This window comes from Crinia signifera, chromosome 3 (genome assembly GCF_055691185.1).
Source record: "Crinia signifera chromosome 3, ASM5569118v1, whole genome shotgun sequence".
Taxonomy (NCBI): Eukaryota; Metazoa; Chordata; class Amphibia; order Anura; family Myobatrachidae; genus Crinia; species Crinia signifera.
In genome coordinates, this window is record NC_139219.1 from 14,131,635 (window position 1) to 14,154,558 (window position 22,924).

The 22,924-nt window shown below is 48.7% G+C and overlaps 1 protein-coding gene across 5 annotated transcripts in view; it reads right to left on the reverse strand.

The window, feature by feature from the left end:
* The window catches only part of TTC7A (tetratricopeptide repeat domain 7A), a 368,146-nt gene that overhangs the window by 123,261 nt on the left and 221,961 nt on the right, over positions 1–22,924 (reverse strand). For all 5 annotated transcript variants that reach the window (XM_083175293.1, XM_083175295.1, XM_083175292.1 and 2 more), the window contains 2 exons: positions 14,125–14,241; positions 3,949–4,046 (listed from right to left, as the gene is read on the reverse strand). In XM_083175293.1, coding sequence (XP_083031419.1) covers positions 3,949–4,046; positions 14,125–14,241 — 215 coding nt within the window. The remainder of the gene's footprint in view (positions 1–3,948; positions 4,047–14,124; positions 14,242–22,924) is intronic.

The following is a 22,924-nucleotide window of genomic DNA, read 5'->3' on the forward strand; positions in this document are numbered from 1 at the left end:
CCCTGGGTTAGTGGTCCAGGACCAATTCAAGTCCTTTATGTCCATTATAATAATCAAATTGTGGACAAACAGAAGTGAATCCTGTCAATTACCACATAACTGATCTTAAGGATGACATATAAACACAATTTATTTAACTTAATATTTGTTACTGACTTTCTCAATGAGAAATCTTTAGCCTAAGGGTGCCGCGAAAACATTTCTGATGCTTTGGGGTGCCGTGATTCAAAAACTTTGGGAACCCCTGCAGTAGGGGATTAGCAGTGGAATCCTATTACTCACTTAATCCTATTATAGGAATGGACGAGAGTGGCTACAACTGTACATCTGAAAGACCAGTCATTCACAACCATGATTGTGTCCAATTTCCCTTCAACTCCCCGGCAGTCCTTGGTGGGTTTCGGACACACAATGTACTCACAATCTGTCATACAATCCGTCATACAATCCATCTGCTGCATGATTGTATGATTGAAGCTTCATTTAAATAGGGGGCTGTCCTACTAGGATCAAAAGATCCCAAAAAATATATATATATATATATATATATATATATATATATTTTTTTTTTTTTAATTTACAGGTTGCCAGCAACCATCAGGTAGCAAATGTCATTTGCTACCTGATTCAGCTGAGGATGCACTGAGTTGTGCTAAACAAGGGGTAAACTTTGAAGAGAACTTAAAGCCATCAGCTTAGAATTTCAGCCAAAAACTGACAGTGAGGGGCATTAGAATCTTTAACTTTTTTAATCCATCCATTTTTTTATTTTTTCATATTCATGTAAATTTTTAGTATTCTTTCATAATAAATGCAATATATTAAGGCAATCCCGATATAATTATTGTATCACTTAGCGCTGCCAATTTTCTTGTTTTTGTATCTTCACTGCCACGGGCCGCCCGGAAGCCGCACCTCTCATCTCTGCTAGTCAGTGAGGGAGGGTCACATGACTCATGGTTGTATGATCCATCTAAAGACAGATTGCATGTGCTTAAAAGCACATACAATCTGCTCCCAATTCCAACTTATCTGACGTGCAGCACGTCAGATCAGAGGACCAATCCTCCAATCTCCCGGGGGCCGGGATTGTATGCACACAATCTGCATACAATCCATTGAGATTGTATGATTGGGTGAAATGTCTTTCTGATGTATGGCCACCTTTACTGTAACAGCACAGAAATAAGATGCTGAAAATTATCATGCCCCCCCCCACCTCCCTCCCCGAAAGAAAACAACTACCCACACAGTAAATATGAATGAACGCCACAAAATGAATAAACGTATGATGGAACGTGTGCTGTAGTAAGTAAGGATCACATCACACAAAACTATGAGTAGGCTTACAACACTGTAACATTCACTTCATACACAGGTTCTGGGGCTGACTGACTTCAAGCCTGCATTTCACCTGGTTTTATTCAGCCACAGAATCTGTGTGATCCATGAGTACCCTGGTTTAAAGGGGTAGTATGGTAAACGCAGTGGAGAGGAAGCGGGTACGTTTACCTGCTGGAAGGGCCCTGGTTCCGCTCCCCCCATTGCAGGAAGCCGGGCAGTGCGGAGAGAGAGGACAGGCTGCCGCTGCTTAGGGGCGTGTGCTGTTCTGGGGAGAGAGGCAGCTGCTGTGCTGATGGTGTGTGTTCCCACCCAAACCCCCACCGGCGCCCGTTTCCCCACAAAAACAAATATTTTTCTTTCTTTCAAAGGGTGCATGACCATGCCCCCTCTCAGAGGCCACACCATAGAGGCCATGCCCCTTCCGTTTACCGGGTCCAGCTGTCCTATCGGTGCCTCTGTCGCCTCATCCCTTTAATTCTGGACACATATTAATTACACAGGTTCTGTGGCTGATTAATTCAGGTGAAATGGAGTCTTGAAGTCAACCAGCCACAGAACCTGTGTAGTTAGTTACATAGTAGGTGAGGCTGAATAAAGACTTGCGTCCATCTAGTTCAACCTATGTTTATAGTAGCTTATCCCTTGTTGTATAGTATGTTCTGATAATTTAAAGACAGATTTTGTTACTTATTCATACCCATGGATGTTTTTAACCAATAAATGTTTATCCAACCTTATTTTAAACATATTTATAGTGTCTGCCAACACCACTTCTCCAGGAAGAGAGTTCCAAAGTTTGACTGCTCTGACTGTAAATAAATTTTTTCTTATAGATGAACAAAATCTTTTTTCTTCTAATCTATACTCATGCCCTCGCGTCCTAGATTCCTTTCTAGTAGAAAAAAGGGTGTTTGATAGTTCCTTATATTGGCCCCTAATGTATTTATACATATTGAGCATGTCCCCCTTAAACGTCTTTTCTCTAGTGTAAATAGTCCCAAATTGTTTTATCTTTCCTCATAGCTTAAATTCCCCATTCCCCTAATAAGCTTTGTTGCTCTTCTTTGGATTTTTTTCTAATTCTATGATGTCCTTTTTATGGTGTGGGGCCCAGAACTGCACTGCGTATTCGAGGTGCGGTCTAACCAATGATTTGTACAGAGGCATAATTACTTTTGAGTCCCTAGTTTCCATGCCCCTTTTAATACATGCTAGAGTTTTGTTGGCCTTTTTTTTTTGCTATATTACATTGAGCACTACACCCCAGTTTGTTGTCTATTTGGACTCCTAGATCCTTTTCGAGTACTGAATTACCCAATTCATCCCCGCTTATGTTATAACTAGCACACCGGTTATGTCTCCCAAGGTGCATGACCTTGCATTTGCCCACATTGAACCTCATCTTCCACTTTTTTGCCCACTCATCTAGATTGTCAAGATCATTTTGAAGCGAGGTGACATCTTCTGATGATTTAATAGCTCTGCTCAGTTTTGTATCATCTGCAAAGATGGATACATTGCTGAGTAACCCCATCCCAATATCGTTAATAAATATGTTAAATAAAATGGTCCCAAGAACCGAACCCTGTGGCACTCCACTTAGTACTGGTGTCATATTAGATACGGCACTGTTCACAACCACTCTTTGTTCTCTATTACACAACCAGTTCCCTACCCATCTACAGATATTTGCCCCTAATCCCATGTCCTCCATTTTATTTATCAACCTCTTGTGTGGTACTGTGTCGAAGGCTTTAGCAAAATCTAGGAAAATCACATCTACAGCGTTTCCATTATCAAGGTTGACTTAATATGTGTCCAGAAGTAAAGGGATGAGGTGATAACCCCAGCCCCTGTGTACATTATTCTCATCTTCCTATTCAGTCTTATTATTTTGCAGCCATAAAAGTGTTAGCAGCAGAAGCCTGAAGTGAGACACCTTTGTTCAGAGGAGATTGTGTGGGACCTTCAGGACATCCCACATTGGGGTCAATCCAATTATAAGTGATGATCTGGCAGGTACAAGTCATCTCGGCAGATGACGCACGTTACGGCTGCAGGAACTTGCGCAATTGTTCTCAGGCCCCCATAGGGCTCTAAGGAATTTTGTGCAAATTGATGGTTATACAATTCTGCGGCTCCTAACTGGAATGACACCAATGTGGGGAAAAAAGCGGCAAATCCAAAGCATCCGTCTGACACCAGTGTAATAAATTACATACTCTAAAACAGGGCTGGGCAACAGCGGCCCTCCAGACGTTGATGAACTACACATACCAGCATGCCTTGCATCAGTTTCAGCATGGCCACATAGCAAAACGAATGCAAAGCATCCTGGGATGTGTAGTTCATCAACAGCTGGAGGGCCACTATTGCCCAGCCCTGCTCTAAAATGACAGTGGGGTGTGCCCTTTGAGACTCGGTAAGTTGCAAGCTCCACAGCTAACCAAGTCAACCAGAATGAGGGCCTTTATCTGAACATAATAGGCCATATCCATTATTCTTAGTTGTGCGGGGAATGTGGTTTGGACTACAGAAGCCCAAATCTGAGTCTCTCACACACACACACACACACACACATACTGTACCACTTGTGTTACTTACCGTTTTCTGTATCATGAGCATCTGGAAGAGCGAGGTGCAGCCCACTGTGTTTCTGTGTCAGGGGAACATCCGCCAAACTGCTCTCCTTCTCACACTCACTGAAACAGGAGACGAGATAAACAAAACAAATCATGTCAGGGACAACAGGCAGCCACTAGAGCAGGGGTGGGCAATTATTTCAGCTGGGGGGCCACTTAATACTTCCAGAAAATATTCGAGAGCCACACTCCAGAAATAGGGGGTGTGGTCACTCAAAAGGGGGTGTGTCTTTGAATGTATTGTAGCACACCCTATACCCCTTTTACACATCATGCAACACAACAGTAAGCCCCTTATACTTGCCCCTGTGGTATCCTCTTATCCCACTATTGTACCCACCTCAGTGATAAGGAAAGTATGGGCATAAGCAATGCAGGAGGTAGCTCTCCCATGCTGTGTGTGTCTGGGTGAATGATATAGAGGACGCTCTGTGCGGCATGGCTGGGGTGAGACGCTGCAGCAAGCGAGACAGGGACAGACAGCAGGGCAATAAGCCCATTATGGAGACAGAGCCTGGCAGAGGGGCAATGCCCGGGGGTCGGAGGGATGGGGCCAGGCTACACGATAGTTAATGCTGCTGGCCGCTTACCTTCTCCTTCTTGCCCGGGTTGCTGTGCTCCTTCGCCTTGCTGTCTCCCCCCAGTGACTGACTGCAGGGCTCCTTGTGACGATGATGGCAGCGCTGCCCAATCCCCCTGCCATCCCAGCCATGCAGTAACAGAGCAGAGTTGTCACAATGGTCAGCACTGTTGTGCCATCAGCATGCTATTTTGTAGATATCACAGCTGACAATGACAGGGCGCATGTGGGGCACCATAGTGGCAGAGTGGCTAGTATTGTCAGCTCAGTGCAGGGATTTTGAATCGCAACCATCTGTGTAACAGAACCACCATAGGGGTTGTGGCCAGCCACCACAGAAGGACGGCCAATCATTTGAGAGGACAGTGGTCAGGGGTGTGTCAGCACCGCCCACTTGGATAGGTAGGAGGGATAATCTTGGTGTAGTTTCCATAAAAACAAACTCATGATTCTGTAACCAGGTTACTGACCACTGGAGGAAGGGTTGGAGCCTCAAGCCACAGGGGCTGTGTGTACAGGGCTGCAGGATTTGGTGGCGCCATACAAATAAATGATAATAACATGTGGGTTTTTGTTATAAGAGACTGTACTCACCTAATAATATCTGTGACCTAAATACAGCAGATATTGTGTGGGCTAAACAATATTCATGAATGCAATCTGACAGTAAACTCACTGGGTGAATGCAACAAGCGCTGGCGGCATCCTCATAGAGGGAGCGGACAGGTAGGTTATGGTAAAGGGGAGCGGACAGGTAAGTTATGGTAAAGGAGAGCGGACAGGTAGGTTATGGTAACGGGGAGCGGACAGGTAGGTTATGGTAACGGGGAGCGGACAGGTAGGTTATGGTAACGGGGAGCGGACAGGTAGGTTATGGTAAAGAGGAGTGAATGCAGGATTGCATGAAGGAGCATAAACTTCTAGGCAGCAGAAGTGTGGGTGTAGTTCCAGTCAGGTAGGTTAAGGGTTAAGTTGGGTTGCTAGGCAGAATAGGACAGGGGATGGGAGTAGAATAGGGGGAGGAGCTAGGAGGACATCTTAGGGCATTGCTCAAGTTTAACCTACCTCTTCCTCAGCAGGTTTTTGAAGGAGAAGGTGCTGTTGGTGAGTCCTCCATTTTCTGTATTCTGGTCCTTTTATCTTTCTTTTCTGTTTCCTATTTTCTGTCCTTCCATTTTCTCTCTTGTCTGTGGACGATGGATCGCCCGAGGAGGAGAGCTGCTCCCCCCGCCAGATTCAGCGAGGGTTCCGATGGCGGGGCTCCGGCGTCACGCCGCCGCCGATTATCGCTGTCCCCCGGGAGTGCCCCTGCCTCTGCCGGAGTGGCAGACAGGTCGGAGCGACCTCCGGAGCGGGCTGGGCGAGCGCGGTGGCGGGCGGCGCAGCCGGAGCATCACGCTGCGGCTCCCGCGTCATTGCCAGTGGCCGGGACCTCGCGCCTGCCGTCGGGCACAGACAGCTCTGGGTTACCCGCCGGGGGTCCGCGTCGTAGCAGGCGCGGCCGCCGGGCGGGTGGGGGTTATCAGGCTGCGGCTTCCAGTAATGATGGAGCCGAAGGGCTTGGCCTGCAGCACGGCGCGGATGCGCCATTGAACCACGCTGGGGAAGGGCCTTCAGGCCTAACAAGGTCAGGGAGCACGGGGCCTCAGGCGCCTGCGAGGGATAAAGCCCCCTCAGCCTCTAGGAAGGGAGCCCGGTCTAGAAGGGGTCAGCAGGGGGTCCCTACTAATATGCCCGCGGGGGTTTCCATGCTGGCAGCGGACGCTGTCGGCACGCATTCCTCGCCCGCCCTACACAGTGATGGGCTGGGGGGTGGCACTGGTCCTTCACCACTACCTGCCCAACAGAGTTGGGGTGCACCCCGCTCCTTGGGTGGGGGGGGGGGGGGCAGGCCGCTGCTGCCTTCCCGGTCGCGCAGACAGGCGGGATGGGGGCGTGTTCTTCTGTTCCTCCGGCACTGGGGACCTCGGGCAATGCGGCCCAGGGGGTTAGTAGTACCTCAGCATCTGCAATACTGCTATCGGTGTTAGGGGCAATCACGCCTATCCTGGCAGCACAGGCGGCCGGGGGAGATACGACACAGCAGACGTTGACGGCCATCCCTTCTTTGATAGCTCAGCTGTCGACACTTTGCGGGTCGTCTACGGCGGCTGGCCAGCCCGCACCAACAGGGGCGGGGTGTCCCTCCACGGTGGCGGCAGCTAACCCAGAGCCTAGCTCTGTGCCGGTGTCCGGTGTTTCTGATTGTGTTGCAGGTGAGGCGTCAAAGGTGCAGGATGATGATGGTGACACGACATCAACATCTGAGAGTGAAGACACGGAGCAAGACACGCAGGAGTCGTCATCAGGTGAGAGTGATGTGGAATGGTCTCCCGGTTCCTTGGGGGCGGGTTCCGGGGGTAGTCTTGGCAGGCGGGGTGCCAGGCGAGAGGGGAGTGGTAAGAAGAGGAGAAGTAGGTCTCGGAAGCGCAGCAAACGCTCACGGCGTAGGCGCAGCAGTAGGAGCACCAGTCCGGAGGAGGGTAGCCCTTCCGACGTGGTTAGATGCACCTACACGAAAGTGCTAAGGGGTTTGCGCCCGCGCATGAGGGATCGGATCGATAGCGGTAAATACGTGGATGTGTTTGCCTTGACGGACAAGACAAGGAAAGCCTTGTCGGCCGCCAAGAAAAAAGATGGCATAGGTGAGGGGGTTCACCGCTCCTACGTGAACTGGTTGAAAGGCTTTTACATGTTCGCAGCGTGTTATATTGAGACACGTCCTGAGGAGGCTCTGAACGTCATGCGGTATCTGCATATGATACATACCATGTTCTGTTCGAAGCGTCCTTTGGCTTGGCTAAAATACGATGAGGAGTTCAGGAGGAAGCAACACGGGTTGCGTATTATGGACCTTGGGGTGAAGGACGTCGAGGTCTGGCTGGAGGTCACCGACCCCCCCCAGGACTCGGACGAGCCGGCATCTTCCAAGGTCCCTAAAAAGGGCGAGCGGGGTCTTTTTCGTGCCCCAGGGGCGTCCAAGTCAAAGGGCCGTTGTTTCGCATTTAACAACGGTAACTGCACGGTTGGGGCAAAATGCCGCTTCAAGCATCTCTGCCTCAGATGCGGGAACAACCACCCCGCCAAGGACTGCTCTAGGCCCTCCGGCTCCGGGAGCGGCGGTAAGCAGCCCGGTTTGGTCCCTTCTAAATAGGGCTCCCACGCCGGTTAGCGCCGCGGCCATGCTGCCTTGGCTGGGGCGTTATCCGCTCAAGGATCAGGCGAAATTCTTGCGTGAGGGCTTCACGCGAGGTTTTCGCATACCTATTTCTACCAGCGTACCTCTTCACCACCCCAGAAACTTGCGTTCCGCAAGGGAGTTGCCCCACATCGTTAAGGATAAGGTGGCAAAGGAGGTGCGGTTAGGACGAATGGTCGGTCCGTTTGCCGCGCCTCCTTTGCCAAACTTGGTTTTGTCACCGGTAGGGGTGGTCCCCAAAAAGACCCCTGGGGAATATAGGCTTATACAGCACCTATCCCACCCGGAGGGGGCGTCGGTGAATGATGCAATACCGGAGGAGATATCTTCGGTGAGGTATCAGTCATTTGACGAGGCCTTGGAACTGGTTAAGCGGTCAGGTCACCAAGCACTTTTGGGCAAGGTGGACATTGAGTCGGCCTTTCGCCTGCTGCCGCTTCACCCCGAGTCTTTTCACCTCATGGGTTTTCGCCTGGAAGACGGATACTACGTCGATAGGTGCTTACCCATGGGTTGCTCTGTCTCCTGTAAGTTCTTTGAGATTTTCAGCTCTTTCCTGCAGTGGTGTATCTGCACCAAGGCGGGCGAACCTGGGGTGACACACTACTTAGACGATTTCTTGTGTGTGGGTGCCGCAGATTCGGAGAGCTGCGCCAGGTTGCTTTTTGTCACTAAGACGCTATTCAAAGAGTTCGGGGTACCGGTGGCTTTGGATAAGTGTGAGGGACCCTGCATGCGTATTACTTACTTGGGCATTGAGATTGACACGGCAGCTGGTTGCTGTCGCTTGCCAGCGGATAAGATCGCGAAGCTAGGCGAGGCGATACAGAGGGCATTAGCGGGTGGTAAAGTTACCTTGAAACAGTGCCAATCTTTGCTGGGTTTACTTAACTTCGCTTGCCGGGTGATCCCTATGGGGAGGGTTTTTTGCCGAAAATTAGAGCGGGCATCTGCCGGGGTTAAAAGGGCGCACCATTTCATCAGACTGTCGGCGGAAGTTCGCGGGGACCTGCGGACATGGGATTCCTTCTTAAGGGGTTTCAACGGGGTAGCCATTTGGCAGTCAGGGGAGGTGTCTAGCAGGGAGTTGCAGCTGTTTACAGACGCAGCGGGGGCTTCCGGTTATGGGGCATTCTTTGATGGGGCCTGGTCGGCTTCCCTCTGGCCAGAGCTATGGTTTCGGCAGGGTCTGGTAAAAAATCTCCTCCTCTTGGAACTGTTCCCTATTGTCGTGGCGGTCGAGCTTTGGGGGGAGCGTTTTAGGGATCGCAGGGTGGTGTTCTGGTGTGACAATCTGGGCGTGGTGCACGCTATTAATGGCCAGCGATCGTCCTCTATGCCTGTTCTTCGCTTGCTAGCTCACCTGGTTTTGCGCTGTTTGCATCTTAACATTCATTTCGTTGCTAGACATGTCCCTGGCGTTGAGAACAATATCGCAGACGCGCTCTCCAGGCAGCAATGGGACAGGTTTAGAGAATTAGCCCCTTCTGCTGCACTTTGCGGTGAAGTTTGCCCTTCTCATTGTTGGCAGGTGGTTTGGCCGGGCTGAACGCGTTGGCCAGCCAGTCGGTGGCTCCTGCCACGCTGGCGAAATATCGGGCAGCTTATCAGCAGTGGGAAGCGTTCCTAGCGCGCAAGCGGAGTGAAGGTAAGCCGGCCTTTCGCCTGTTTTTAGATTGGATTTGGCAAATGCATCAGGCAGGGAAGTCAAGATCGGCGGTAGGTCAAATGCTGGCTGGCGTCTCATTTTTTCAGAAGTTGCAGGGCAGGCACGACTTCACCAGAAGTTTCTTGGTGAGTCGTGCTATGAAAGGTTGGGCGCGGGCGGCCCCCATTGCCGCGGACCGTAGACGTCCGATTACAGCTCCGATGCTAAAGGATTTAATGGCGACATTGCAGGATATTTGCGCAGGCGAATTTGAAGTCTTGCTATTTCGGCTCGCTTTTGCGATGGCTTTTCATGGAGCCTTTCGGATAAGCGAGTTGGTCGCAGCCTCCAAGGTGGCTCTGCCACCTCTTTTGCGGTCGCACGTGTTAGTGGCGGAGTCCGTGAGTTGCAACATACGGAGATCCAAAACTGACCAGCTGGGGAAGGGCCGTTGGGTATCCTTACCCGCGTGCCCCGACCCAGACATTTGCCCAGTTAAGCTAGCCCAATTATATCTGGGACATAGGCCACAGGGTGAAGGGGCATGGTTGCAGCATCTAGACGGCTCGCCGGTGACGGTGTATCAGTTTAGGTGGGTGTTGCGACAGTGTTTGCAGAAAGTTGGGTTGTCGCCTAGAACATTTGGCACGCACTCCTTTCGCATTGGCGCGGCCACGACGGCAGCGTCATTGGGCTTCTCGGTGGCAGAGATAAAGGCTCTTGGTCGGTGGAAGTCCAATGCTTACAAACGTTATATAAGGTAAAGCGCGTGCAGTCAGGCCGGTAATGGCAGGATTGCCTATTGCCGGTCCTAACAAGGTTTTGGCTATTGCCGTTTATTACAGCTCTTTTTTCGCCATGTTAGTCATAATTTTGCAGGCCGGCCCGACTTCAGGGTTTGGCTATTCACTGTGGTGAGTTCTTGTTTTTCTTTTCAGCTTACCTTTCTTTTCTTTTGTTCAGTGGCATGCGGGTGGGGAGACGGGGCCACGGGTCTGGCCTCGGGGCCTTTTCAGAATAGCGGCACGGGGTTGCTTGGCTCGGGCCGCTTGACTGGGAGGTCTCTGGCTTGGCGCGTTGTGCCGTGTCCACACCTTCATTCTGGTGAACGTGACCTGGAGCACTTTTTTGCCACTCGCCCTGTTTCACCAGTGGGGGTCCCGTTGGATTTTGCCCTGTTTTTCTCCTGACATACCCGGTGGGGGTGATTGGCCCTTCTCCCATCGTGGCAGGTTTTACAGGTTTTCACTCCGGGCAGGTCACAACCCCTCCCCGTCCCATTATTTTGCCCTACAGCCCCGGCCCGGCCCTAGTTAAGTCACTTCCATAGGTATTGGGAGATTAAAAAAACGTCTTCTAACTTTTCGTACGTTATTTGCAGGTTCTGAAGTGGATGAGCGACCAATCTGGTTTGTAGGTCATTCGTTTATCTATTGGGCATCTAGGTCAGAGAGGTCGAGGAGCACGTCAGTGTTTGCAGCATGGGAAAGGGTTAGATGGCTAGGGCGCAGGGGGATGCGATGGGACGAGTTGTTGGTAGCGGTCAATAGGAATGCTGAGCTGTTTGGTTCGCCAGCAATAGTGGTCATTCACTTAGGGGGTAACGACATAGGTAAGGTGTCGTCACTACAATTGAGATTGAAGATTGTGAATGATTTGGAGGTGATAAAGTCACGCTGGCCCTGGTGCCAGGTAGTTTGGTCAGCCATAATACCACGGCGTGTCTGGAGGAGCACTTTGTCAGGTGTCATCTTAGATAAAGCTAGGCGAAAGGTGAATAACTTTGTGTATAAGAAAGTGGTAGCATTCGGTGGCATTGTGGTGGAGCATCCATTGATAAGGTTCAGGGACGCCCATCTTTTTAGGAAAGACGGAGTGCATCTGACTGAGGAAGGAGTTTCCTTGTTCTTGGAGAGCATTGTTAAGGGGCTTAACAGCTTAGTGGAAAGGGAGTGAGGATGGTCTATGGTGGCGGCAACGGCTTGGCCGTCGTGTTGGCGGGAAAGAACGGCAGTTGCAGTGGACGTTACAATGCAGGAGTAGGGTGCGCTCTCTAGCTGATACATCGCATTCGGAGTTTGGCTTTCTGGCCGGCTTCTGTGCGCTGTATTGGGTGGAGAGCTGGATACCTAGATTGGGTTGGCGTGGGCCAACCATAGGAGTTCACCATGTCATGGACATGAGTGGATGTGATAAAGGGTAATGTCACTGCGGGACTGGCCGTTCTTTCTTGTTGCCACCATGGCGTAATTGAGTCATTTAAATAAATTTATTGGTTGACCAATTTTAAAAGGCATTTACAGTTGTCCGTGTGTTTATTTCTAGTTATGTTAAAGTTAGTTATTAGTGTTGGTTAATTAAATGGAACTACAAAGGCTACACAACACAGATATGCCGATAGAAAGTTTAAGAGGAGTGAATGCAGGATTGCATGAAGGAGCATAAACTTCTAGGCAGCAGAAGTGTGGGTGTAGTTCCAGTCAGGTAGGTTAAGGGTTAAGTTGGGTTGCTAGGCAGAATAGGACAGGGGATGGGAGTAGAATAGGGGGAGGAGCTAGGAGGACATCTTAGGGCATTGCTCAAGTTTAACCTACCTCTTCCTCAGCAGGTTTTTGCCCACCCTCCCTTCCCTAAGTCACTTTTTTGTCCCAACCACACTTTTTTCTTTTCTTTGCCGGTTGGGTTTGTCAACCTTTGATTGGGCGGGAAAGAACGGCAGTTGCAGTGGACGTTACAATGCAGGAGTAGGGTGCGCTCTCTAGCTGATACATCGCATTCGGAGTTTGGCTTTCTGGCCGGCTTCTGTGCGCTGTATTGGGTGGAGAGCTGGATACCTAGATTGGGTTGGCGTGGGCCAACCATAGGAGTTCACCATGTCATGGACATGAGTGGATGTGATAAAGGGTAATGTCACTGCGGGACTGGCCGTTCTTTCTTGTTGCCACCATGGCGTAATTGAGTCATTTAAATAAATTTATTGGTTGACCAATTTTAAAAGGCATTTACAGTTGTCCGTGTGTTTATTTCTAGTTATGTTAAAGTTAGTTATTAGTGTTGGTTAATTAAATGGAACTACAAAGGCTACACAACACAGATATGCCGATAGAAAGTTTATGGGGAGAGGGAAATCTAATGTGGACAACTCCTTTCAAAAATATTGCAGAGCAACAAGTTTGCTGACATCTTGGCTAGAGAGGGCAGGAGTGAACTGGCCCATCAGGGTGCAGGGGAAATCCTGTCTGGGTACCCCTGCCTTAGGGAACACCCACTTCTCCAGGGGGACAAGCATTCTTCTCAACTGTATTAATTTTCTCCGTTCAGCAGTTCCCTTTTTTGGGACTGTGCTGTGTCCTATCCGTGGCCGGCAATTGCCCACGGTCTGGTGGGATATTAGCAAAGCTTTTGCCACTAGAGCGGCATTGAGTTACAATGTCTTAAAAAACAATCCCCAGACAAAATGACGTGGTCTAGACCAATGGAAACTGCTCGACAAGATTTAAGAGGAGCTTTATGTACAGAGCCCGTCTTGCAAGTTCCTGAATTAAAAAAAAAAAAGTTTGTGTTGCAGTCGGATGCCTCTGGGACAGGATTAGGGGCGGGATGTTGTAACATCCGCAGCCCTGTATCGCCGGCCACCGCATTATTAATAGCGGCATACAGTATGTTCTAACATATGCGGTTATTAACACAAGGGACAGCGCTTGCGATAAGAGCTATCCCTTGCGATGCGGTGCCGGCACTCGACTTCATGCGCAGAGTGACGGCGCCGGCTGCAGGGCATGCTGGGAGGGATCTGTGACGGATCCCTCAAACAGCGCTGCGGTAAGAAGCCCATAGGCTTCTGCAGGGAATCGCCAGCTTTTGCTGCCACTGCGGAGGGGCCATACAGCTTACAGAAATGCGGTAAAAACCTAGACAACGGGGTTTTTACCGCATTTCTGCTTTAGAGAATCGCCCCCTAGGAGTGGTTCTTTCCCAATAGGTTGATGGAGAGGAGAAGCCTATCATCTCTGTTAGCCGTAAATTACTGCCCAGAGAGCACAAGTTCTCAACTGTACAGCAGGAGTGCTTAGCAATTATGTGGGCAGTAGAGTCCTTAAAGTATTATTCATTGGGATGAGAATATTTGTTGGTTGCAATAGGATATAAGAGGCCATATATACTGCCGCCCGAGGTCAGCAGCCATGCAGGATGGGGGGGGGTCGCCAATTCCCTTTCTGACACAGGACACCAAGAAGTTTAGTTACAGCACTGCACACAGATATGTATATACTAGTGAGCTTGCTCGAAGCAAAAGTTAGTCTGCTACCTTCTGTTTGTACAGTACATGTGTGAGAAAGAGATGTAGTTTCACTCTCTGCCAGCAGATGGCAGTGTTTCGGAGACTCACGGACACACATATATACATAGATCATTATATTAGAGAGGTTTTATATTTTAATCATACATAATAAAGCAAAAGTCATTCTCCACCTAAACAAAATATTCATTGGGTAATTAATCTGAACTGAAGTAAATCAGGCGGCCGGTGCAGAAGTGGCGGCATTTACACGGGCACACAATTGCTCTTCTTTCCTTTAACTTATTTTACGCCTGTTTTTTTTTTTTATGCAAACGCAGCCAAACTCTGTGTAAGCCGCTGTGCGCGGTAGTGGGGAACTGTGAAACTTACCTCAGTTGTGAATAGTTAAACAGCTTCTGCCACAGGAATAGCATATGGCGACATGTTATCAGAGCCTCCTCGGGGCCATTGTGTAACCGCTCCAGTTTCGTTTTGGTGAACAATATGCTAGAGGGAGAAAACAGAAAAGAAAAAAAAAACAATTGAAAACAATAAGGGTCCTTTACAGTGTGAGGTGCAATAACGAGAGTCGCCTCGCTCTCTCTGTCAGTGTCAGACACAGTGCGCGTCTGTGTCTGGTTATGTCACCAAACCCTGGCTAGATCCAGACGCACAGTGATGTGTGGCCGTAGCTGGAGAAGAGATGTCACTGTTTAAAACTGCTCAAGCGGCGGCTGTTTAATGAGGAACGCCGGAGAAGTCAATGACGGCATGGAGAAAATACAGACAGAGACTGAGCAGAGAAGACCTGGGAGGGCTACTGCATATTTATGGTGTAAATGCAGGAAGTTTGGGGAGCAGGGGAAATAAATATTCCCCATCTCGGTCATAACTTCATCTGCAGTCTAGATGAGGCCCCGAAACTACAGTATCACATGTATGTTACTAGCACATTAATGACATATGAGCTGTAACCCCTAACAACCAACTGACGTGTCACCTCTAATAAATGTCTCATGAACAATGTAAGCACTGGTGGAGAATAGCCCCTCCCACAATGGAGAATAGCCCCTCCCACTTCCAGTATAAGCATATATAGGCTAGATGCTGTATTCGCTGATCACATACAGAACAGGAAGGATGCACAGACACCTAGGAGGCGTATTTAATAAGGTGCAGGTCTTCAGAAGGTGTTGCCTGTATCAACCAATCAGATGCGACAGTTATAGCTGCACTCAGTGGTGCCACAGTATGGCAGCCAGTGCCCGCTTGGGGCAGCAAGGCTTTTGTTTTTCAATGAGCTGCGGGTGCGACTTCGACACAAGAGCGTGGTGGCGACTGCGCACTTTTCACTACGCACTGCAGGCGCTAGATGAGCGTGGTTATATCTGCACTTGTCATTTATCTAGGATGTTCTAGAGCAGGCATGTCCAAAGTCCGACCCGGGGGCCAATTGCGGCCCGTGCTGTAACTTCAAGCGGTCCGCAGCCTCCAGCCTGAAGCAGCGAGGAGGTGCCGGCCACCACAGTTAGATGTGTTTGGCTTGTTTCGGGTGAGTATGCGTCCAACCCCTGCTGCTACAATCGTATATCACCCTCCTCCACAATCACAGTGGCAGCTGTGTGCGGAGACGGGGTGCAGCAAGGGGGAAGATTGCTTCCATACAGCGGCGTAGCTTTGTTTGGGGCGCCCCGCCCCCCCCCCCCGCGCCGTTAATGGGGGGCGCCCCCCCCTCCCCGCCCGTCCGGCCCCCCGTGCCCCCTCCCCCCATTGCCGCATGCTTACCTGTCCGCGCGTCCCATTATGGGGCGGCCATATTATCGTGGTCCGTCTCCATAACATTGATTGAAGCCAGGAGGGGAGCCGGGACGCGCGGACAGGTAAGCATGCGGGGGATGGGGGGCGGGGGGATTACTATAGCACGGCAGCCCCCCGGCGCCCCCATATGCACAGCGCCCCCCCCCGCGACCGCGTGACCATGGGGGCTGCGTTGCTATAGTTACGCCACTGCTCCCATAACATGTAGAGCGGAGGAGGGCGGCGGCGGGAGCCCAAGCATCTGTCTCCTGTCCGCGCTGTAAGTGCCTGCTTGGCCTCTACATCCTCTGGCTCACACAAGGGGCCACTGGGGGCCCCTTGTGGGGGCAGGCAGGGAGACATACAGTCAATGGGGGCAGAGTGGGGGACATACAGTGCAGGAGGGGCAGGCTGGGGGACATAGTGGCTGCAGAGTGGGGGACATGCAGTGAATGGGGACAGGCTGGGGGGAATACAGAGAAGGGGGGACAGGCTGGGGAAGATACAGTGAAGGGGCAGGCTGGGGGACATATAGTGAATGGGGCCAGAGTGGGGGTCTGTTCTGATGTGATTAATGGTTCAAAGAATGATAGGCTGAATGGTCGGCCCTCACACATTTACACCTCACAAAATCTGGCCCTCATCGCAAAAAGTTTGGACACCCCTGTTCGAGAGCATAAAAGCTAGAATCTGATTGGTTGCTATAGGCAACACCTCTTGTTCTAAAAACCCATACCTAAATATACCCATTGTGTACACATAGGAAGTTATTCTGGTTCACAGGCAGCGCTGCATGTGGTTTTAACGCCGCCTGCCGCTTGCATGTTCTTCTATGCTATCGGGTCTTTTTTTACATTATGCATAAAACAGTCCATTATAGGGGTGTTAAAAATAAGTTTTGATAAAAGCGGTGTTTTTACTCCCCAGTAGGGCTCTAGACACTTGGGGTGAAATGTAGTAACGTGCGATTTTTTTTAGCCAGCTAAAAAAATTGCACCATATCGCACATTTGCGATTTTCGGACAAAATTTGCAATTGTAATAGGGTGCGATTTTTCCCCTGCGGAAATGAGCGTTTTTTTTGTTATAGACAAGCGCATTTTTTATTAACCCGATGGTGCCCTGTGCCCGGATCTCACTGAACTGTGCCCGGATCTCACAGACCTGTGCCCGGATCTCACTGACCTGTGCCCGGATCTCACTGATCTTTGCATGGTTCTATGAAATACGCCAGCTTGAACCTGGTCTATTTTGTTTGAAATTTTTGGTAACGTTTACCGAGAATGGCACCGTATTAAAAGTAATAGGGTGCGGTTTTATCACACTTTCCATAATAGCACCATATCACACATTTTAAAATCAAAATTTTTTTGCAGCGAATTCGCATATGTAATGAGATGCAAATTCGCGGCAAAAAAGTGTGATACTGTGTGATTTTTAGTCATGAAAATGTGGGATTTTTACTCGTCAAAATGTGCGATTTTTACTCCTGAAAATGTGCGAATTTGAAGAAATGTGCGATTTTGTGTAAAAAAAAAATAGAAAAAAAAATGGCGTGGGGTCCCCCCTCCTGTGCATAACCAGCCCAGGGCTTATTGAGCCAGACCTGGTTCCAAAAATATAGGGGACAAAAAGTGTAGGGGTCCCCCGTATTTCTGAAACCAGCCCCAGACTCTTGCACCGGTCCTGGTTCCAAAAATACGGGGAACAAAAAATCTGTGGGTCCCCCGTATTTTGAATCAGCACAGGGCTCCAACAGCCCGCGGTGTCATGCCACAGCCGGGGGACACTTTTTACATAAGGTCCCCCGGCCGAAACATGAGCACCATGGCTGGTCAGCCTTGGACAGGGTACCTGGAGGAGTTGGGGCCCCCCAATAAAGGGGTTCCCCCCAGGCTTTACCTGTCCAGGGCTGAAGCCTGGGGCTGTCACCGGTGTCCTGGACACTGGCCTGATAGGGTTAAAACATCCATACCAAACATTGCTTTATACAGGCAAACCACAAGTCCCAGCATGCGGGGCATTAATGGGCCCGCTGGGACCTGTAGTCCACCTGTAAAAAGAATGTTAAAATAAAACACACACACACAGAAAAGTATAACTTTATTACACACACGGGTGTGGTACAGGGGTCCGACAGTCGGGATCCCGACAGTCATTAGCCCAACGTCGGGATCCCGACTGGCCGGACCCAGACAGTATGGTGAGCGCAACAAAGCCCTCTGCGGGCTGGCTGCGCTCCCCACGCTGCGGGCACAGTGGCTCGCTATGCAAGCCACCTATTCTATTCTCCCTCTATGGGGTCGTGGACCCCCACAAAGGAAAATAGCTGACGGCCGTCGGGAACCCAGCTCCTAAATGCCAGGTTACAGGCTGTGGTCTAAAAAATGACAGTTAGGGACCGACAAACTGGTACTTATCTCTCTCAACTTTATCTCTCTCCAAGGATTAGTACATCCGCCCCTCCTTACCTCTAAATGAAGTCATACGTTCAGGGAACACAATACTATATTTTTCACCGTTCATTTAGGGCACAATAAACTCGAGGTTATTTCATCCTTTTAATGTCCCCGCTCTGTTTGGAATCCTCTACTGAATCCAGCAGACAACCTTCTGTCAGGTTATTTAATAAATGAGCCAGGGCCGGGGAGAATGAAACATGACATTAATTCCCTGTGTGCGCACTATCCCGATTTTGTCCAGCCATACAAATCAATAGTAATTCAGTTCAGATACCCATACGGCATGGAAGATCATTTAGAAAAAGGAAGTATCGCTGTAGCGCAGGGCTGATAACATCAGTGATGGATAAATGGAAAGCAGGCTTATTTAGGATTGGTTTATGCTGAACTTGTTTATTTTCTTAGAAAAGGCAATCCCGTAATCCCCAGACGGAAGTAGGGATTCATGATCGAGGGCTGAACCGTTTCTACAAAAACACTCAGCTCCAACACAAAAGCATAGTTGTCGCATCATGAAATAATCGTATGTACGGCTATGTATAACTCCAACAGTTCCATTGATTTCATTAGGATGTGTCATATAGGTTGTAGATGTTTTTTGAAGGGTTTAAAAAAGGATGCAGGCATTGACGGACCAGTTCCTCCGAACGTGTTTGCAAAGAACCAATTGATGTGGATTTAAGTGAAGTTAAGAAATGTTAAATTAACCTTGCATTGGGCTGTTTGCCTGGGGAGTATTATTTAACGGAGGAGAGGATGAGCTTTTCGAGATACTATAAGAATTCCTTTGTGTGACAGGGCGGTAAAGTGATGGGATAGCCTATGTAAACGAGGATTAGGGAGAGGATGGAGCGGAGCCTAAGACGACAAAGGTGGTGGGCTCAAAGGCTCCATCACTGCCTGACTGAAAAGGCATTCAGGATAATAATATAAGCATTAACTCATAGTGGTCTAGTGTCCAGGAATGTATCGGGAGTGGGCACTATGGTGGCAGGGGAGCCATCTGGGGGGAGGGGTCTGTGGGGGCCCAGACAGAAAGGGGGCAGCGGATGTCTCACCAGGCAAGCCGGGGGTGGGGGGGCGGCTTATTTTGTCAGTCCCGGGCCCTACAATTTCTGCTTGGTGGTGTAGTGGTTAGCATTGTGTGGAGTTTATGTGTTCTCCACTTGGGATTCCTCCTATGCTCCAAAAACATATTGGTTCATTGGCTCTTGTAAAAAAAAGTAACCCAAAAGTGTATTTGTTTGTGATAAGAAACATACATTGGGGGGCAGGGAAAGACAATATTCTTTGTCTTCAGTAAATCAATAGCAATAAATATATTTTTGAATTAGGAGAAACACAGAGGTACTGTAAGTTATACGGATCAGCGCGGTTGTGGTAGTAGTTAGCATTGGTCTTGAGTTCAATTCCCACCAAGGTCCTGACTGTGTGGAATTTGTATATTGTGCCCGAGCTTGTGTGGGGTGTCCTCCAAGCCCCCCCCCCCCCCCAGTACTCCGGCATCTTCCACAGTCCCAAAAATGATTCACCACCTTATTGTAGAAGTGACACAACTTGCCCTTCATTCGTGCCCTTGTTATTCTCTCCTGCATTGATCCGCACCAGGAGTCCCTGAATATACTGCTGCTTTAATTAAACACATTCCTAATGCAGCTGGGCTTTAATTGCAAATCTCTGGAAAAAGATCCACCAATAATGACAACTGTGAGGCAAATTAAGAAAAGTTGGCAAATGCTGTATATTGTTTAGAATCTATTATCAACATTTAACTTTTTTATATTTGCTATGATAATATATGAACTAACCATTGAGGTCATGATAATACCTAAGGGTTAAAATGGGGGGAACGAGGTGGAACTAAGTTCCACCACCTGTGATAGTAGGGGGAACTACAGTACTTCCACCTCCTCCACAGTCAATGTCATGCCACCACTGGTTCTGTGCATGCTGAAGACAAAGTGAAAGGGGGCTGGAGGAAGACAGAGAGAAGGGGAAGCTGCTGGAGGGACACAGGGCATGGAGCTACTGTACGGACATGGGTGGGGAGCTGCTGGAGTGACAAAGGCAGTTATGTGTATAAGGGGCAAAACAGTGGGAAATGTGTGTATAAGGGACACTTACTGTAGACATTTTCTGTAAGGAGTACTACTGCTTTGGGCATTATATGTATAAGCAGCACTACTACTATGGGTGTTATGTGGAAGGGGCACTATTACTTATGATGCACTGCTGTGTGCCATAACATGAATAAGTGGGACAACTATGTGGTGTAATATAAATCAGGGCCACTATATGCGAAGCAATGTAAATATGATTGTGCTACTGTCTGGTGTCATTTGAATTGGGGGTACTATTGTGTAAAAGTTTTGGTGGGGCACAAATTTATTGTTTGCAAGGGGCACTTATACACCTTGCATTGGTCCTGCCTCTGCCTTATGAGGGGGAAGGGGGGTCTTTGACAGGGGAGAGGAGTGCCATTCTCAAGCATCTCTTTTATCCATAAAGTTATAAAAAATTGCTTGAATACGTTATCATATCTCCCAAATATCACCCTCTCCAGGAGGGACACAATGCTCTGCTCCTGGACTTCCTTCTTAATGTATGATTGCCATCACCTGTGTTGAACAGGTTAATTGCTAAGAAAGTTATTTTAACACAGGTGATGGTAATAATACATGAGAGGGAAGTCCAGGAGCAGAGCAATGTGTCCCTCCTGGAGAGGGCAATGTTGGGAGGTATGCGTCATTATCTATTTTATAATCATCTTCTGTATGTCATAGGCTCTCAAACACTGTCCTTAGGACCCCAAAAAGTTCATATTTTCTAGGGCTCTTCACAGAATCACAAATTAAAGAATTAGCTTCACCTGTGTATCTTTTAAAGGTGTCAGTAATGACTCACTGATACTCCTTCACTTTCAGAATCCAATTCAAACGTCTCACACTAACGTACAAAGCCCTCACCCACTCCTATCTGAGGGGTAGATTTACTATCTGTCGATCAGGGGAATATGCGCTATCCCCGAGCAGGGAATTGCGCTTCCCATGATATTTGACACCCGCAATGCCGTTACTTTATCGGCGGTGGTGTGGGGGAGGAGGGTTAGCACAGGGACGTTATTTTATATTGGGCGCCTGCCTCCTACCTAATGTATAAACGGTTAGCAGCGCTGACCATTCCACCCCCTGCAGCTTTCAACTTCGACAGCTGCAGGTGGTGATGCCCTATGCCTGGCTCTGAGCTGCGCTGGAGATCTCGCGTGAGTAGCGAGATCCCGCGCATGACCAGTTCAGCCGGCCGGGGCGAAGGAGACATCGCGTCAGTGTTAACTGACGTGCTGTCTCCAGGAGGGAACATCGCCAGAGGGGGGAGTTTACGCTCCCCCACTTCGGCAGGCAAGATGTTCATACATCTTGTCGGTCTCCCCTCCGGTTTCGCCTGGTTAATGAGGCGAAGCCGAAAGTGTTGTGCGCCACTATAATAAATCTACCCCTGACTAACATCTCTGACCTCATCTCCCTTTACACTCCTGCTTGTCCGTTAATGCACGCTGTCTCTCCTGCCTACTGATTACTTCCTCCCACTCCTGCCTCCAAGACTTTTCACGTGCTGCTCCCAACCTCTGAAACTCTCCAACTATCTACAAAACTTCAAAGAGGTTCTCAGGACCTGCTTCTTCACTAGACCCAGCCAAATCTCACCTTAACTCTCTGTTTCATGCATTTTGTCTACCCCATCTGTGCCACTCAGTTGTATGTTCCAGGCGTATTTTTGCAGCAATTACTGGCCGTATATGGCATACAGCTGGTTAGTAAATTAGGAATCACCATTTTTTGTATGGGGATTCCTATTCGTATCTTTTCAATGGCGTATTTATACAAATGTGCCATGAATACGAATTATGGTATTTTCGGCATATTAAACGCCAATCATACGAATACGCATAAAATAGGTGTTTTGGTAATATGAATACGCCTATTTTATGCGTATTTCTGTTAGTAAATTTCCCCCATTACGTATTATCACTGCGATAACACATATGGAAGTGGCACTGTGCATTAGTAAGCTGCCCAGGTAATACCAGGCTGAAGCAGAGAGATGTAACTTCCTGCTTCCCCCCGTACTTGGGCTTTCGGTTCCAAAATAATTTAAAATCTAAGTTTTGATATATAAATGATTCAGTTGTAATAAAAACCATGTTCATGATTTGAAACTTTAATTTAAAGTTTTTTTATGAATAAACAAATAATAAATGTATAAGTACCACTTATTATTAAATAGGCTCCCTCATCGCAATTTTTTTTTTGATGTATAATTCTACAGCTGCCCAACATTTCCAATTTATGCTGGTATTTACGCGTTTCACCCTTTTCATAAATAAGCACCTTGATGTCAGCTGGAAGAGACGCCAATTCCTATCTCAAGCTGAGCCCTAGGTGTACTTTCTTAAATTTGAGAATATTATTGTTTAATTGGAACTTTTTTTTTTGCATTTAATGTATCCTGTCATATAAAAATGGAAAACATTTTACTAGTTGTCATGATCCCCCCTTTGGGCACCCCCACCTGGATCATGAGGGGGTAGGCACCCCAAGATTCCTAAATATAGCCCAGAGACCCAGACACTCTCTTACCTGAATTAACAACATTTTTCCAATACAATTCCCTGCCTGCCATCTCATGGGAGCCGTGCCTCTCACACTAATAGAGCCTTCCACAGGACTGTGTGTTCTGTAGTACTAGGACAGGACTTTATTACATACCAGATGTCTGCCTGCGATGGGAAATAGTACCGCGTGTTTATAAGTATTGCGCCCATCAGGGCATATACTCCTGAGCCTGATATGTCTCTATCACAGTAATGTATGGTTTATTGCATGTGTGTAATATCTTGTTGGCTAATGCGGACAGCCGACACCCCCCCCCCCT